The 16,323-nt window shown below is 49.1% G+C and overlaps 9 protein-coding genes across 9 annotated transcripts; 3 read left to right on the plus strand and 6 right to left on the minus strand.

The window, feature by feature from the left end:
* Positions 1-298: 298 nt before the first annotated feature.
* Positions 299-806, plus strand: N7496_008873 (60S ribosomal protein eL30; the record flags this gene model as incomplete). The annotated part of the gene is made up of 3 exons (XM_056701792.1): positions 299-337; positions 426-620; positions 711-806. 3 exons carry the CDS (start codon positions 299-301, stop codon positions 804-806), a joined length of 330 nt encoding a protein of 109 aa, XP_056553855.1.
* A 498-nt stretch (positions 807-1,304) lies between these two features.
* N7496_008874 (60S ribosomal uL16 domain-containing protein) lies at positions 1,305-2,595 on the plus strand (the record flags this gene model as incomplete). The annotated part of the gene is made up of 3 exons (XM_056701793.1): positions 1,305-1,502; positions 1,770-1,945; positions 2,044-2,595. Coding segments are annotated over 3 exons (825 nt in total), but the record flags the coding sequence as incomplete, so codon positions are not given.
* Positions 2,596-3,050: 455 nt separating this feature from the next.
* Positions 3,051-3,456, minus strand: N7496_008875 (CFEM domain-containing protein; the record flags this gene model as incomplete). The annotated part of the gene is made up of 3 exons (XM_056701794.1): positions 3,051-3,097; positions 3,163-3,301; positions 3,364-3,456. The coding sequence occupies 3 exons, from the start codon at positions 3,454-3,456 to the stop codon at positions 3,051-3,053; spliced, it is 279 nt and encodes a 92-aa protein (XP_056553857.1).
* A 360-nt stretch (positions 3,457-3,816) lies between these two features.
* Positions 3,817-5,870, minus strand: N7496_008876 (uncharacterized protein; the record flags this gene model as incomplete). The annotated part of the gene is made up of 8 exons (XM_056701795.1): positions 3,817-3,931; positions 4,020-4,410; positions 4,468-4,774; positions 4,835-4,962; positions 5,023-5,280; positions 5,334-5,418; positions 5,481-5,557; positions 5,606-5,870. The coding sequence occupies 8 exons, from the start codon at positions 5,868-5,870 to the stop codon at positions 3,817-3,819; spliced, it is 1,626 nt and encodes a 541-aa protein (XP_056553858.1).
* An 820-nt stretch (positions 5,871-6,690) lies between these two features.
* On the minus strand, positions 6,691-8,115 carry N7496_008877 (uncharacterized protein; the record flags this gene model as incomplete). The annotated part of the gene is made up of 1 exon (XM_056701796.1): positions 6,691-8,115. One exon carries the CDS (start codon positions 8,113-8,115, stop codon positions 6,691-6,693), a length of 1,425 nt encoding a protein of 474 aa, XP_056553859.1.
* Positions 8,116-8,564: 449 nt separating this feature from the next.
* On the plus strand, positions 8,565-9,740 carry N7496_008878 (uncharacterized protein; the record flags this gene model as incomplete). The annotated part of the gene is made up of 1 exon (XM_056701797.1): positions 8,565-9,740. One exon carries the CDS (start codon positions 8,565-8,567, stop codon positions 9,738-9,740), a length of 1,176 nt encoding a protein of 391 aa, XP_056553860.1.
* Positions 9,741-10,473: 733 nt separating this feature from the next.
* Positions 10,474-11,633, minus strand: N7496_008879 (uncharacterized protein; the record flags this gene model as incomplete). Its single annotated transcript, XM_056701798.1, has 3 exons — positions 10,474-11,110; positions 11,162-11,283; positions 11,334-11,633. 3 exons carry the CDS (start codon positions 11,631-11,633, stop codon positions 10,474-10,476), a joined length of 1,059 nt encoding a protein of 352 aa, XP_056553861.1.
* Positions 11,634-13,479: 1,846 nt separating this feature from the next.
* Positions 13,480-14,430, minus strand: N7496_008880 (Dyp-type peroxidase; the record flags this gene model as incomplete). Its single annotated transcript, XM_056701799.1, has 1 exon — positions 13,480-14,430. The coding sequence occupies one exon, from the start codon at positions 14,428-14,430 to the stop codon at positions 13,480-13,482; it is 951 nt and encodes a 316-aa protein (XP_056553862.1).
* Positions 14,431-15,114: 684 nt separating this feature from the next.
* On the minus strand, positions 15,115-15,933 carry N7496_008881 (SDR family NAD(P)-dependent oxidoreductase; the record flags this gene model as incomplete). Its single annotated transcript, XM_056701800.1, has 1 exon — positions 15,115-15,933. One exon carries the CDS (start codon positions 15,931-15,933, stop codon positions 15,115-15,117), a length of 819 nt encoding a protein of 272 aa, XP_056553863.1.
* Positions 15,934-16,323: the final 390 nt, after the last annotated feature.

Consider the following 16,323-nt stretch of genomic DNA (forward strand, 5'->3'; position numbering starts at 1 on the left):
CAAAGTAAATTGGCCCCAGTAAATTACGGGATCATCGCCGCCTGAGGCACTAATTGTCGGTTTCAGAACTGGCCCCACCAAAGATAATGGTCACGTGGCCTGTGAGGTAATGAGGTAATCTGCAGGCGGTCAACCCACGGAGCGGAACAACCCGTATCTCCGAAGTAGCCCGCACATTTCTGCAGTTTGGCTTCAATCGCACGGCTCTCTTTCTTTCTACTATCCACGCCGGCCGGAGCGCACCTCTCTATCCCACATTTCTATATCAATTTGAAGGCTTGTACTTCAAAGCGTAAAGATGGCCCCCAACAAGAAGTCCAAGAAGGGTTCCGACAACGTGAGTCAACCCCATCGACATGATTGATCGACTCGATCGCAATCTTTAAAGGTTCAATGCAATCAGATTGCTAACATTGCAATTCTAGATCAACTCCAGGCTCGCCCTGGTGATGAAGTCCGGTAAGGTCACTCTGGGTGCCAAGTCTACCATGAAGACTCTGCGCTCCGGTAAGGCCAAGCTGGTCATCATCGCTGCCAACACTCCCCCTCTCCGCAAGTCCGAGCTGGAGTACTACGCCATGCTGGCCAAGACTCCTGTCCACCACTTCTCCGGCAACAATGTGAGTCGACACCCACAAAGACACCAAGGCGACAATTGCGCATAACATTGCGCCTCCGACCGGATCAATTATGCTAACATTCACTTATAGATCGAGCTTGGTACCGCCTGCGGTAAGCTGTTCCGTTGCGCCACCATGGCCATCCTCGATGCCGGTGACTCCGATATCCTCACTGGCACCCAGTAAATGGGTAGTCTGTGGGAGTACGGATTGGGGGAGGCGAATGCCTGCGAACGTTGTTGGAATGGCGTGTGGTGAATGCCTTGCGGAGGATCTGGGGCGCATCTACGAATAGTTATGAACTATATGAGAGCTCCAAGAACAAGCCAACCAACGGGCATTTACCGAACCAGTGGACGAGTACTTTGGTACTCTGTTATCCTTGACGTGATTAATAAGGAGGAGACGTAGGAGACCGACGGAGATATAGGGATGTAGAGATCGGGAAGATTTATAAGCCGAGCGTAGAGCCATATCGTAAGCACTAGAAGTGACGAAAGGCTCCGATGATCATATCTCTCACATATTATCGTATCAAGTACGAATCCTCTCGTCCTATCATACGTACTGATCATCTTCGAAGAGTCACTCTGACTCGCGATTGTACTCCGTAGAGTAACCAGAACCGGCTATGAGCACGACAAGTGGGTCCTTGCCGTCCACTCTGATTGGCCCGCACACTAGGGCTTAGGGCTTCGCCACTCTCCTGCTTGGAAATCAAACAATCCCGTGACCCGCCCGTTTTCCCTTCTTTTTCCCTTTCGATCCCTCGACACCCAACGACATCCAACAACCCAGTTCGCAGGAAGTGCATATCGCCAATTTCCAGCACTCACAATGGCTCGCCGTCCCGCCCGCTGCTACCGCTACTGCAAGAACAAGGTGCGTTGCCCTTCGAGTTATCCGATGATTTTTTCTGTGTGCGGGAGGCTCGGTTGTGGGGGAGGACGGGCGCATGAGGCACAACCCCTCGCGATCGTCAACGAGAGCGCTGGGGAGGTGCCAAAATGCGAGGAAACAACCGCTGCTGGGAACTGGACAGGAGAAGATCTGGAGATTTTTCAAGCTTTCTTTGAGCAGAATGGAGAATGATGAAATTCATGGGCTTGGCAAAGATTCTGTCTCACTGACATCCTTTCTCCTCTCTAGCCGTACCCCAAGTCGCGCTTCAACCGTGGTGTTCCCGACCCCAAGATCCGCATCTTCGATCTGGGCCGTAAGAAGGCCAACGTTGACGACTTCCCCACCTGTGTGCACATGGTCTCCAACGAGTATGAGCAGCTGTCGTCCGAGGCCCTCGAGGCCGCCCGTATTTGCGCCAACAAGTACGTTTCCTCCCTCCACTCGATCGACTCCTCGATTGCAACCACCGAGAACATCGAATTTTTCCACCATTTCCAGATTCTAACCCTCTCCCCTTTAGGTACCTTGTGAAGATCGCCGGTAAGGAAGGTTTCCACATGCGTGTGCGTGTCCACCCCTTCCACGTCATCCGTATCAACAAGATGCTTTCCTGCGCCGGTGCCGATCGTCTGCAGACCGGTATGCGTGGTGCCTTCGGTAAGCCCCAGGGTACCGTTGCCCGTGTGAACATCGGCCAGATCATTCTGTCCGTCCGCACCCGTGACGCCCACCGCGCCACCGCCATCGAGGCTCTCCGCCGTGCCATGTACAAGTTCCCCGGCCGCCAAAAGATCATCGTCTCCAAGAACTGGGGCTTCACCCCCGTCCGCCGCGAGGAGTACGTTCAGCTCCGCCAGGAGGGCAAGCTCAAGCAGGATGGTGCCTACGTCCAGTTCCTCCGTGGCCACGGTCTGATCGAGGAGAACATGCGCCGCTTCCCCGACGCCTACGAGAACCTGTCTCAGGCTTAGATGGAGGTTGTTTGGGTTTGATCCAGAATATGAATTCAAGAACGAAAAAATTTGAAGTTCGGATGTTACTCTTAAAACCTTCCTCTTTCCTGCCCTGTTTCAATGTTCCTTTTTCCCCGACCTACCTAGCTTGATATCTTTCTCGTGCGAATGGAGTTTATTCCATGGGTTTAAACTTGGCCTTTGTATTTTGTAATGGAGAGAGTGTCATTGTAATCTTATAAGCCTCCGTGTAGGATCCGACAGCACGCAGTACCTCCACTTAAGCTCCGATTAGCTTTCTCCAAGGCGACCCTAGTTTGCCCTATGGCAAGACTTCTGCCCCATCTAGCTACTAGATTCTGGACGATCTGTCGAGGAACTCCCTTGGTCGAGACTCCGATCTCCACTTGACGATGGAGCTCAATACATAGCTAACTACTGTATCACGTCGATGATCCCTTTACTCACTCTACAAGGACATTCACACTTCCGAGAAGCCATATTAAAAAATAAATATTATATCCAATACCCTAGAAAACATTTTACATGCTAAACCAAGAGCCCAAACACCGCTCTAGCTGGGCGGCGTCCCACAGCGCTCTTCATGAAGCTCTAGCGCCACTATCAACAATAAAATGATTAGCAGGTAATCCTCGTATGCGCGTATAGGAAGGGGTAGATCATACTTGCTGCATCATCTGCCGTACAAGCAAGCTCCAAGCACATTTGCACCGCATCCCTGAACGCAGGGCTTGTGCAGGTGCAGGCTGTGTCGTACTGCGAGATACACCCCGCGACGGCGGATCCCTCGGACAGACACCGGTTCTGCATTGGTGGTTAGTATATAAGGTCCTTGTGGAATCAAGTCAATCGATGGAGAGCGGTACCAAGCATGGGCTCCAGTCATCGTTAATGTGTGCGACCTCAGCGGCCGTCATGGTCAGGAAGGCTGCCAGGGGGAGGAAGATGGAGAGCTTCATTTTGTGGGGGTTTGATTAAGTTGTGGAGTTGTTAGGGTAAGAGGGGAGGTAGGAAGAGTAGATCGTTGTTGAATGAGAGGGGAGGATTCTCCTGACATAAATAATCTTCTTGATTGAATATTTGCGGGCATACTTTGGTCGTGTAAACAAGAGTTGATACCTGGGTGATAAGTGGTATGGGATCGCCGCTGAGGAATGTAGCGGCTGCTACCTACAAAAGTGCCGGCCCCTTGAAATGTGAGATGGGATTGCTATCGATAAGGATAACTATTTGAACTCAATAACATAGATTTATTTCAGTATAGCTGCGTTGTGCAGCTGGGTTGAACATCTGAATGGTATACGGTTCCGCTAGATCAACTAGTCCTTCAGCACATCGAGAATCTTGCAAGTCCACGGTCGTTTCTGTACGTTTTCCTGCTCTTCCGTCGACCGTTGAAGTCTTCCTGAGAAGTCAATGCTGTCAAGGGGTACCCTGTAAACAAAAGTCCAAATGTAAGTTCTCGGCCAACCTAAAACTTGACTGGTGGATGCAACCTGCAGGAAGAGAGTTGATGACTTACCACTTAGTCTTGAACCACCACTTATACCCAACAAACATCAAAAAGAACACCGGAATACTGATATACGATGCAATAAACGACTGGTAGTTAAACGGAGTCTCAAAGACCGTAAATCCCTGAATCAACAATAGGAAGATATTGAAGAAGAAGTTGCCCCAGTAGATCGAGATATGGCCAGGTGCAGTAAACGGGAAACTTTTCACGTCGATATCTTTCCTCTTAGCAGCAGCACGCACTCTGAGCTGCACAAATGTAATCACAGCCCAGGCGATGTAAGCAGCTGTACCCCCGAAGGAGGTAAAGTAGGAGAAGAGACTGCCCGCCGTTGTTTGTAGGGACATTAGGCCGAGGAAGCCCCACATATTTGAGAAAAGGATCGCAACGTATGGAACTGGGAGGGGTTGTTAGATTCCATCTCTGATAGAGGAAAGAATTGGGTGAAACATACCTCCTCTGGCAGTTGTTATCGCGAAAAACGAAGGCGCTTTGCGTTTCAAGGCTAGCGAGTATAGTGTTCTTGATTGGATGTACACTACTCCGTTAGCTGCCGACACGAATGCAATGAGAATAATAGCGTTCACGAAATGAGCGGATGACTTCCATCCGGCAAGTGTGAAGCCAATGGTGAATGGGGAAGAGGCCGTTTTGGATCCTGGGTGGACCAAGTCGTCGGATGTAGATGGGCAGATCAAGCCTTGGAAGAAAGACATTCCGACGAACACGACAAGGATGCGATAGAGAATAGAGTTTGTAGCCTGGGAGCTTTGTCAATATTTTCTGTGCCTGGGTATCTATTTCTCGCTGTCTGGACTTACTCTGGGAACGTCGCGCTGGGGGTTTTTAGATTCGCCTGCTGCGACAGACACGATCTCAGTTCCAACATAGTAGGCAGCTGCCATAACGAAGACTTGTCCAAAGCCATTGACTCCATTTTGGATAGGACCTAAAATTATGATTAGGTTTGTTCTTTTTTGGAGTAAACACGAGTCCACAGAAGGCATACCGTAAGGTGCTTTCCAGTATCGGAATCCCACATATCCATTACCAAATGCACCGACATTGGCGAGGATGGAGATAAAGAAGAGCACGATTAGTGATAGGAATTTGAACATGCCAAAGTAGTACTCTATTTCTCCGTAAAAATTAACCCCCAGGGTTGTTAGTATGGAGAAGAAGACGAAGATGAGGATATACCAAGCCCAGACAGGCACGGCCGACTCGGGAATCCAGAATTTGAGAAAGACAGTTGCATTGTTCCAATCTGATGCTTTATTAGGCTTTAATATAATTTCATGGTGATACTTATTTACTTACCCGAGGCCAGGAAGACGCTCCACATGAAGTAGTATAACCATGATACGGCGAAACTGAGTGCCGGATCCACGAATCGGTCACAATGCTACAGGGAAAAAGCCAATTAGCGTCAAAAGCTGATAACAAGAGCCAAGTTTGAAGCCTCACCTCAACAAACCCACCATGAACGGGGAAAAGAGTAGCAACTTCACCAACGCTCTGCATCAATATCCACATAGAGGCTCCTGTGGTCCAGTCAGCTGTAGTCGACATATTCACGCTCTGGAACATACCAACGACGGAGAATCCAATAAGTAAACCCAACGGGCCAGCTTCGTAGATACCATAACCCAGTCCATAGAAACATCCAGGTCCAATAATACTACCCAAGGCAATGATCACAAATTGGCGACCCTTCAGACCTCTCCGAAGACCATCTTCGATAACATCACCCGAGATGTCACGTAGGGGCTCGCTACCATCGTAGGTATCTTTCACAGCAGACACATCTGTGATGGTATTATCCTTTCCTTGAATGGAACTTGATGAGCTCGACATTCTGACCATATGAATTTGAATATCTATGCTGTGAGAATGATATGCTGCATGGCCAAGCCTTTCTTATAACCCTGGCAGAAGACTCCCCATTCACCAGAGCACACCACCGCGCCTACCTACATGGGGTTGTTTTGGCGAGGGGAAACAAGAAGTGGGGATCGGCAGTTGAGATTGGTGTTTTGTTGGCATGTAAATTAACGCCTCATGGATGTACATCTTGCAAGGCGTCAGATTTGGGCATCACGTCATTGAGGAGTAGAATTCGCCAGACTGGGAAGCTGCAACACGAAAAGTACAAGACCAACAGCACCTACAGGACATGTTTTTTATCGAGATGGAAATTTTGACTAGCTGTTTATCCCTTAGACTAATCTTGAAAGCTACATATTCGACATGCAGTTGAAGCAGGGATGGTGAATTTAGATCACCCTCGTCGGTAGATAACTTGACTCAGAGCGCCATGGGATGCGATACCAGAGTATTGGAACGCTAGTTTATTGTGCTAACACTGGTGCAATAACACGCGAGAATGGCGATTTACATGACAGCTCCTAGCTGCGCAGATGAGATCTAGATCTGAAGTACACTGTCTAACTCGGATGGAAGAGGATCATAGCCGAGGAGCATGCGAGTTTCCTTAGCAGATATTGCATTAACGAAACACTGAACTTTGTTTTGATATGCCCGTTAGAAATTGGTGCGAACGGCCTTCGAGTTGATACCTGGGCCAGAAATGAAGAATGTCTTTCTTAAATTCGTGATATGAGACCATCTATCGGTACCTATAGCCATGTCCTAGATACAGATATACTAATTGGCATCAATTATTTACGACTGTCGCAAAACCCTCTTCCTCTCTCTGCAAACCAGCAGACTTCTGCGCCGAATTCTCAAACTTGCGCACCACCTGCAAAGTAGCATAGTAACTAAACGGCAATGCCAAAAACCAAAGCCCAAAATTGATACTTGCCGTAGCAATCAATGCGGTGGGTACAGCTTGCACACCAAATCCTACAGCAACTCCTGCTGTCTCGATACCTCTGAGTAGCGAGCTATATCGAATTTGATCACCAGGCGAGTCTGAAAGATTGCTGATGCACCAGTAAATGTAGTTCTCGACTAAGCCGAGACTAATCCGCTCGAAGAGATAGAGCCCGAAACCACGACCAAACGCACGCTGGTCGCCCCAGTCTAGGACAGGGTTGGTATGTCTGTATTCGTTCTGGATAATGACTGCCCAGATCCAGGTTGCGCTGTTCAATAAGGCAATGAGGATGTAGGTGATGACAGCGCGATGCTTGCGAATCTTCAGCCATGGGAGATCAACAAGGGAACCACCGAGCCAGGTCGCAAGGGTACCGACTACGGCAGACATAAAACTACCCAGTGCTCGCGATCGCACCGTGAAATAGGTCGCCAGATATGTACCTGGGTAAGCCTGAATCCAGCCAAAGTACCAGAATAGTGGCACGAGGAGTATGATGGACTTGCTTCTCAGCAATCGCCACATAGTTTTGGCCTCCTCTCGCCAGTGGATGCCGCGAGGTGCTTCAATCTTGGTATTGTCATCTCTTTGCACGTTCTCTGGATTGGAGAGGAACAGTCCAAAAACCAGACCTAGACATTGAATGGCGATGAAAGCAAGATATGTCTGATATCCAACTTTGCCACGATGATTGACATTATGATTGATCCCCAGCGAGACGGCACCGCCGATGATATTTCCAAAATTGCGAAAAGTAAACCACGTCGCAATATAACGACCCCGCTTATGCTGCTCAGGGTAGCCAGTTGCAATAGCACCTTCAACACTCCAGAAAAATCCCGCGCTGAGACCACACGTCACGGAGCCCAGGTACACGAGCCAGGTTGCACCGGTGCGATTGTTCAGGTACAACCCTGCTGCGTATAGCGGATACCCAATTGATCCCAGGGCGAGAGTCCAGCGAAAGCCGATGATGTTGGTAATCCATGGCCCCGCAAAACACGTCACCGTCATGAAGGCGTAGAGGAGGGCATTCGCGGCATTGACTAGTTGCGGGCTTTGGGACCCGCCTACTCCCAGCCCGTTCATGGCACTCCATATTCCCGGAGCACAGAAGGCGCAAAGACCAACGATAAGAATTTGGAAGAGTGTGCTCCGGAAAAAGGGTGGTCGAGATTGAGTTTGCGGAGTATTTGGTTTGTTCTCCGGGACTGTCGAGATACTGGTTTGTATACCGGGATCCACCTTTGAGATAGCCATAATGAAAGTAGCAAGTTGCACGAAACAAATCTGGATTTTCGGGAACTGTCCCAATTAAATTCCAGCTTTAAATAGGCGACTAGAAATCACTTTATCGTCCCATGTGCTCGGCTCATTGCCGACGTCGAGCCCATCCTCCCCGCAAGCACGTATGTCCACGTCGGAATGGCACAATCCAACGATAGCCTCGGGGGTTATCTTGGCATAATAGGATTACTAGACGCGGTAGATGTTAGCGAGAAATGACAAGTACCGTGATCTAATATTTGGAAAAATATGGCCCAATAGCATTGTCGTCATTTTGGTGCAGATGAGGAGGGGTTTCTCCTCTTTTGCTGGGATTATGCAGCGTATTTAAGTCGGACGGTCCGACAATCCTCGCTGTGTTTTGCAACCCAACATACATCATTGATAACGACCTATTACTATCTCGAGATCAGATTTAAAATATGGCGACAGCTACAGAGTCCCTGAATATTGAAAAGCTGCAAGTCAGTGATCCAGACTCATCTATCGTCTCTTTCGAGCCCTTCGAGCTACCCTCCTCCAACCAGCGTGTCCTGGGGCCTCCTCACCCCAAAGACACTGTGATTCCCCTCGCACTCCGCCTCACAGAGGAGTCCCGGAAACCAAGCCTTGAATCTATTGTGGAGACTATCAAGTCTCTCCAACAACGAGATGGAACTTTTACTAAGAAACTCGCTCGGCATGGCACACTCCTCTTCCGTGGTCTTCCTATCCACAACGCAGAGGACTTCAGCAAATTCGCCCATGCCTTTGGATATAAGCCGCACGAGATTATCGGCATAGTCGTGGACAGACCATTGCTCGCACCGAACGTTGCGCCTGCGAATGAAGCACCCAAGGAGGTCCTCATCTACAACCACAACGAGTCCCCGCAGGTGCCACATGCTCCGGAGTACATCTTCTTCTATGGACATCATGTCCCAAGCAAGGGCGGGGAATCTCCGATTTCTTCGTCGCTGGAGCTATTCCACCGTGCACAGCAAGAGATCCCTGAATTTATCGATGAGCTTGCCGAGAAGGGTATCCTCAGCCGCGTCACATACAAGTACGACAAGCAATACGAGGGCGGATCTACGCTTAAGCAGGCCTTTGGCAAGGATATAGTCGATGGTGATTCGGAGGAGACTAAGCGAAGCAAGATCGAAGCGCAGATTGCGCGGTACGGGCGTGGAAAGTATACGACATGGGAGTGGACGGATGATGGGCTTGTTTTGACGCATCAACTTCCAGCGATTAGGACGCAGCCTGACACGAATCTGCCCACACTGTTTACTGGACTGGCTTCGTATTGGAGGATGAACCAGGCTAACTCGGGTGGAAGGAGGAACGTGACGCAGCAGATTTATGGAGATGGGAGCGTTATACCAGACAAGTATCTGGACCATTTGGCTAAGATTACGGATGAGATTCGTGTGTTGCATAAGTGGCAGACCGGGGATGTGTTGGTCTATGATAATGTGATTGCGCAGCATGGGAGAGAGCCGTGGGAGGGTGAGCAGTCGGACCGTGTGGTGTTGGCAAGTCTGTTTGATGGGAAGAGTGTACCTGGGGCATATGGCTTTGCGGATTGGGCCAAAGTTGTGCAGGCTTCAGACTAGATTGAATTGCATTACGGTGGACGATAGAGGGGACTAAGTCCTCTTACCTAGGTACGTCCACACATAGATAGCTAACTATATGACTTGCTATAAGGTCGTTACTAAAGCGTTATCTATAGCATTATTTACTAGTATTATATACACTAACGTGGGTGATTTAGATTAGCTATACGATTCTAGGTCTTAAGATTGGTCCTGAGATTGGTCCTGAAATTATAGGTTGTATTTAAATTTCAGCTTAAGTAAGTTTATTAGTTGTTTGATTTAAATCTATTTTACTCATTTCGGCTCCCGGAGAACAGAATGAGTTAGTCACCTCGCCGCCCTGAGCAGCTCACGGAGCAACCTGATTGCTCGCCGTAACGCCCCGGCCGATTGCCTCATTCAATCTTATCGATCTCTCCGTTGAATGAGATCCTCCGACGCTAACCGTACTTTCTTCTGGTGCTCCTAGGAGCGAAGGCTAGGATGTAACGTACTCTTATATTGCTATAGTAACCTTTCGCCCTTTATAGCCATGAATCTGTTATGAATATCGGAGTATTTAGAAGCGCTTCTCATCTGCCATGAACAGAGATGTACAGAGGAGTTCTTGAACATCCTGTGTCCTTCCCATATTGTAGACGCCGGGGTAAACTACCATTCACCATTCTGCACGGTATCATATTAAAATATTATTTAGTATCGTATCGGACCTTTGAAAATCCATATATCTTTAATGAAAGATATTAGTCTATTCAAGTGTAGTGAAGGTGGGTGGCTCAGGGTGCAGCCCGATTATTCTGAGCCACTGAACATGTGACCATAATTCACCCAGGTACCAAGACTCCTCGACTACCTTGACTAGCCTGACGGACGATGACTGCTTGAAGTAGAACCAGAGGCGTAACCTCGCATCCTTCGATGCGGCTGCTCCCGTGAAACATACCCACGAATACTCTATAGGGAGATAACAAAGCCAAAGTTTCTCATCTGTCAAGGCCAGGGATGCTTTCAGATTGGCGACCAGTGCATCAAGAAATTGCGTTCTACCATTCACCATTTCCCCAAAAATCTGCGTGGCGAGGAAGCAGCAGTGGTAAATCGGGTCCTGCAATTCCGGTGGTGTTGTTGCACTGACGCTGAAATATGGCCTGTTATGGTTGGCAAGCAGGTGGTGCAGGCCGGTCGCTGATTGCTTGGAAATCCAGTCGAGTTTAAAATCATGAATCTTTTGGAAGAGCTCTTTGACCAATGATTTGGATATATATGGCGGCGTGGAGTAATTTTCGGTCGTGGGATTCAGGATTCGCACCTCTAGACCAATTGGAGGTTCCGATACCAAATTTCCGCTGTCAGGGTCGAATGCTATGCGATAAATCGCCGTGTTCCTTCTGCGAGTTAGTCCATAATGCTAATGGTATGAGAGCTATCGGACTAACCTATTAATTAGTGTTGACGTAAGTCCGTCAAGACCCAGCTTGTCGAGGCCGCCCTTGAGCTCGGCCAGCCTCTCTAATCCCATCCGGTGGATATTAGCAGCTGCCTGGTCGGCATTCAGCGCCTAAAGACCGTCAATCACTTGTTGAATCATAAATCAGACTCAAGGCTTACTGAGAATAGAGCGAGCGGTGTTATGGCAAGGATAGTGGTGTCCTTCAATGCCCAGGTCGGGTTCGATAGGCGCTGGTTGATGATTCTGATGGTTTCATTCTGATGAAATAGAGTGATTGGGCTTTGCTTCTCGGTGCGGAGAAGGTCAAAACAGGAGGAACCTGCAAAGAGAGTGGCGTGGAATAGGCAGGGATCATTCAGGGCGCTTTTCATCCAAATGCTTTGCATCAAGTAGGCAGAACTGGCTTTGTCACTAGGAACTCGGGAAACACCTACATTTTCACAAACTGCGGTTGTCATGGTCAATCAGCCGAGTACTGACCGGGGAGGAGGATAAACGAAACAATCGGGAAAACGCACAGCACCGAATCAATTCAGGCATATACCAGCGGAAATCGATGGGATAGTGCTCCGGGATGTTAGGCGATTCAATAGCCCATGTAGAGTAAAGCCGACTGGCTGCCGCTTCATGGAGCCTGGAATCCTGAGCCAGGTAATTCGCATGTTCGTGGAAAATTTCCACAGCGCGGGCGGGATAAATGCATCGACGGGAGGTTCTTGTTTTTCGCCGTCACCTATGAGCAGGGATCTACGACATCAACTCGCGTAGAGGGAAGGTATACCTCGTGCACAAACTGCAACCGGAGGCGATCCGATCACATTTCCTCTTCCTCTGACGGCAGGGCTGACAGGCACTAAACGCCACGTTCATCCCTGAGAACTGAGCTTGCGAGTCGAATGATCACGAGTAGGCAAAGACAGGGTTCTGCTGGGATACTGGTCGCGGAATGGGTAGTCGGGCAACAATCTTCAATTCTGTGGATCGTCCAAGGCATGCAAACCCAAGTCAATCAATCACCTGTTGAGCTGAAGATTGAAATTCTCTTAGCCCCTTTCCGAAGCCGCTAGTGCCGAACGGGGCATTTCGTCGGTTATTAGTGGTAAAGTTTGCGTACGAAACAGGATTCCTGTGTCAACGTTGCTTGAGCTCAGCGAAAGCTCTAGACAATCTCCTGGGCGGCCTGGAACACCACAGATATTGCTTTCCCATTATTATTTCCTCCTAGCTTCCTTTTGATGTCTTTGGGTGTTGAAAATCTGCCTCCATGTCCCTTTTGCCAAAGAGGTTGAGTGAATCGACGAGAGATCCATCGATACAATCCACCAAGTTTAACAGGACTGTTGGTCTATCAGGCAGATGTGTAAGGTGCCATTGCAAGTTTGTGTGGATGAGCTGGCCGTTGTCATGATGCGGAAAGTTTCCCTGTAAACAGCCTTGGCGTCTGGGCATACTTAACTGGTGTCTCCGGGATCGACATAATTCAAAAGCCAATGTTACTGAGTGCAAAATAGCGAAATGTCGTGCTAAGTAGGATGAAAAAAAAATCCCCGGAACCAACACCCTATATGTACACAGAATGGCCAAATCGGAGGGTAAAAAAACTAGGCTACGCCCCGCTTCCTTCAGTTGACCTCTGAGATTACTTGCATTCGTACTTTTATGAGCTAGCGGGCGCTAGTCCACCTAGACGTACGCATATCTGGCATGAACACAACAAAATAAGTATGCCCCGAGAGGGTCTTATTTCCAAGGGGGCCAACGGAATAGACAGGTTGATTAGAAATGTTAACGGAGCGATTTTTCAAACGCATACCACACCTTGTTAAATCAAGTAGGATAAACGCGATATGAAAGGTATAGAGATATAAATTTTCAATAGCTGAAAGTTACGTCTAAAATTTAACAAGCGGATCCAAAGCCTAACGTTGGAGGCAAAAGGACATGAAATGGTGAAGTTCCAGCTCTGCGTTAAGACCATGTCTACAACAAGAGAAGAAAGCGCGAAGCATTTTGAACCAACGTGCTATATGCCAGAGTAGCCTGGTCGGTAGGTAGACTAGGCCTAGGTCTACCATGGAATCACGCGGTAATTTAGCCCATTCAAAGTCAGCTGACATGCAGTTTTTTGTTAATTAACAGTGCTTAGACTAGACACCGTGGACCTATCTGTGCCCTCCGGTCATACTACCTCTATCGTCCGCCGTAATTGTATGTAATTGGAGAGGATCTCTTCGGGACAACTCTCTATATACAGAGTGATACTAAGACTTTTATGAACTCTGTTTGTATGCGAAGCCCGTATTATCAATCCGAATCAAGGCTTGCCAGTAGACTCGCGGATGGGGCGAAGAACGTAGTTCCAGTCAATGGCGTAGAGAAATCCAGAATTCGATCATGGAGTCCAGGAGGGTGCCCGATGAACATGCGCTCCAACATCTTCTCAATAACCCACAACCGGCGCGTATATCCAATAAAGTACGTGCCAAACTCACCCGAACCGGGTGATCCAAATGGCATGTTATCACGCAAGATATCATGTTCACCGCCATTTTCATCTTCGATAGTGTTGAGGGTCTTGTGCGATCGTTGTCCAGACTCGGCATCGTCGAGTTCAACATTATCAAGCTTGGTGCGCCCAATGATCTTTTCCTGTGTCTCTGTGGAGAGAGACTTCCAGGACTCTAGATCGTGTACGTACTTCTGGATGACGATGTAACTGCCTCCCTGGGCGGATGTATCTTCCTCTGCGACGAGGACGGCCGGAGGAACTGCCGGTCCGATGGGGTTGGCTGTCCCGTCCACGAAGCCGAGTAGATCGCGGACATCAAAGTACCGGAATCCCACAGTTTCATCTACCAGAGACACCGAATCGCCAAGCTGGTCCATCAATTGTCTCTCAAACTCAAAACAGATGTCTCGTCGCTCGGATCGGATATGGAATAGCAAGTCGCCAGGCGTCGAAACAGCCGTGTGCTTATTGCCCTTAATCTCCTTGAACGGACGAAGCTCGGCGGGTCTAGGTAGACCAGTCAACCGGTCCCAGATGTCGCTGCCAATGCCGACCGTGCAGGCGAATTGGGCGTTCAGATCGCGAATGGAGACATTCTTAGCGAGGTCGTCCAACCCAGCGACGACGGAGCGAATCGTCTTGATGGAGTCTGGTTTATCTGTTGCTGATAGCACGAGGAAAGTCGCTGAGGAGGTAAGCGGTGCGTCCACACGCTGGGACTCGATTGGAACGCGCTGGCTGCTCATGGTGGCCCTGGGTAACGTGGGACGGAGCTGGCAAGGGATGGGGCGGGTTGAGACACGGCCTCGTGGGTTCAATCGCGTTGAGAGAAGTCGAGAGGTCGTAGTTATAGATAGGCCGGTCGCTTTCCTTAAATCGGTGACTTGAACTCTCGGTCGGATGGTACGAAGCGCAGGGTTTAAGCAGGTCGAGGTGGACGATCCAAAGCTGCGCATGTTTATGCCACACGTAGCTTACGATGGTGCGGGAGAGTCTTGTAAGAAGCTGGCACGAAGCGAGGGCTAGACGTGCTTATTTCGTCCGCGACATGATTGGGCGAGATGCTTGGAATGCGGAGAGAATCTCCGATGCGAGTGGTCGATGATGTGGTTGATCTCTCCGCAATTGTGAGGAGACGGAGGAGGTGGTGAGGTCACTCGGCCTAAAGCGGCGATTCGCAGGCGCCACGATGGGGGTTTGCTTGCCAGCTTAATCAATCAGGACGTCAAATTTAATTCTCATTGGTGAAGAGTAAGCTAACGGGAAAACGGTAATACTATCGTCCAATGATCGTGCAATATTGACTAGTCGATGTGGTGTTGGCCTATCACGGCCATTCTGGACTCTCATTGGTTGCCTTCAACTATACAGAAATGCATCGAATGGAATGGCTTTCAATTCAAATCGTCTATATTTCTTTATTTACATGTTTATCGCTGCGTGTATCCACCATCAACCATCAATGCAGTTCCCGTTACAAAAGAACTCCGACCTCCTGCGAGATACAAAACTCCATCTGCAATCTCCTCCGGTCGTCCCATTCGCTCCATCGGCACTGCGGTCGCAACACGCTCCACCATGGCCTGCAAGATAGCAGGCGACTTGGTCGTGAGTGGTGTCTCCGTATATCCAGGGCAAATGGCATTAATTCTCAATCCCTCCTTTGCATAGTCCTCCGAAGCCGTTCTCGTCAACCCGATCACGGCGTGTTTGGTCACAGTATACGCCGTCGACAAGGGAATACCCACGACACCCTGAATCGAGGAGAAATTCACGATAGACCCACGCTGCAAGGAGCGACCGTCGATACTGGACTTGATAGGTTCTTGCTTCAACATAATCTTTGCCGCAGCACGGAGAACGAAGAATGTCCCCGTGAGATTGACGTCTAGAATTCGATTCCAATCTGCGGTTTCGGCAAAGGCTGCACCACCTTGGTGTTTCATTGCGATGCCCGCTGCATTGACGACATAGTCAAGGCGACCGAATGTCCGCGAGACCGTTTCGATGACTTCGTTCACGCGTGTTTCGTCTGCGACGTTGGTTGGGTAGATCTCGACTCGGCAGGGGTTGGTTTGGCCGAGAGTACGTTGTAACTCTTCAATCTCAGATTTGACGGCTGTCAAAGCTTCTTCAGTCAGATCAACCAGAGCTAGTCCGGATACGCCTTCTTTGGCAAAAGCTTTTGCGCAGGCTCGTCCGATGCCTGATGCGGCGCCAGTGATCAATGCGATGCCGGGGACATCCATTATGATTATGTGAGAAAGCAATCGAGATGAGAAAGAAAATAGTTTATGAGAACAGAAAGTATAGGAGCAAATTCATGATCGCTCGAGGAGTCTATTGAAATAAGTAGCTGAACGAGCATAGTCCAGCACATACCTCGGTGGTGCCTCCGTGGTGGGGTTGTCGCGGAAGCCTGCCTAACTTGATGAACCCACTCCACTAGTCAGCTGTCGGTCTTATCAAGGGTATACGAAACCAAAAACAGGCAAGTACTAGAGCATCAAAATTGGGATGCGGGGAAATTCATATGGTCTTTTTGTAAATTATTGATTTGAGCGGACGGGCAAAATTAAACGCAAGTCAATGGGACACATGTCTAGGGAACTATAGCAGTTTCTGACTAGACAAGCCCA

The sequence above is a fragment of the Penicillium cataractarum genome, assembly GCF_028827025.1.
Source record: "Penicillium cataractarum strain IBT 29864 chromosome Unknown utg000007l, whole genome shotgun sequence".
NCBI classification, from domain to species: Eukaryota; Fungi; Ascomycota; class Eurotiomycetes; order Eurotiales; family Aspergillaceae; genus Penicillium; species Penicillium cataractarum.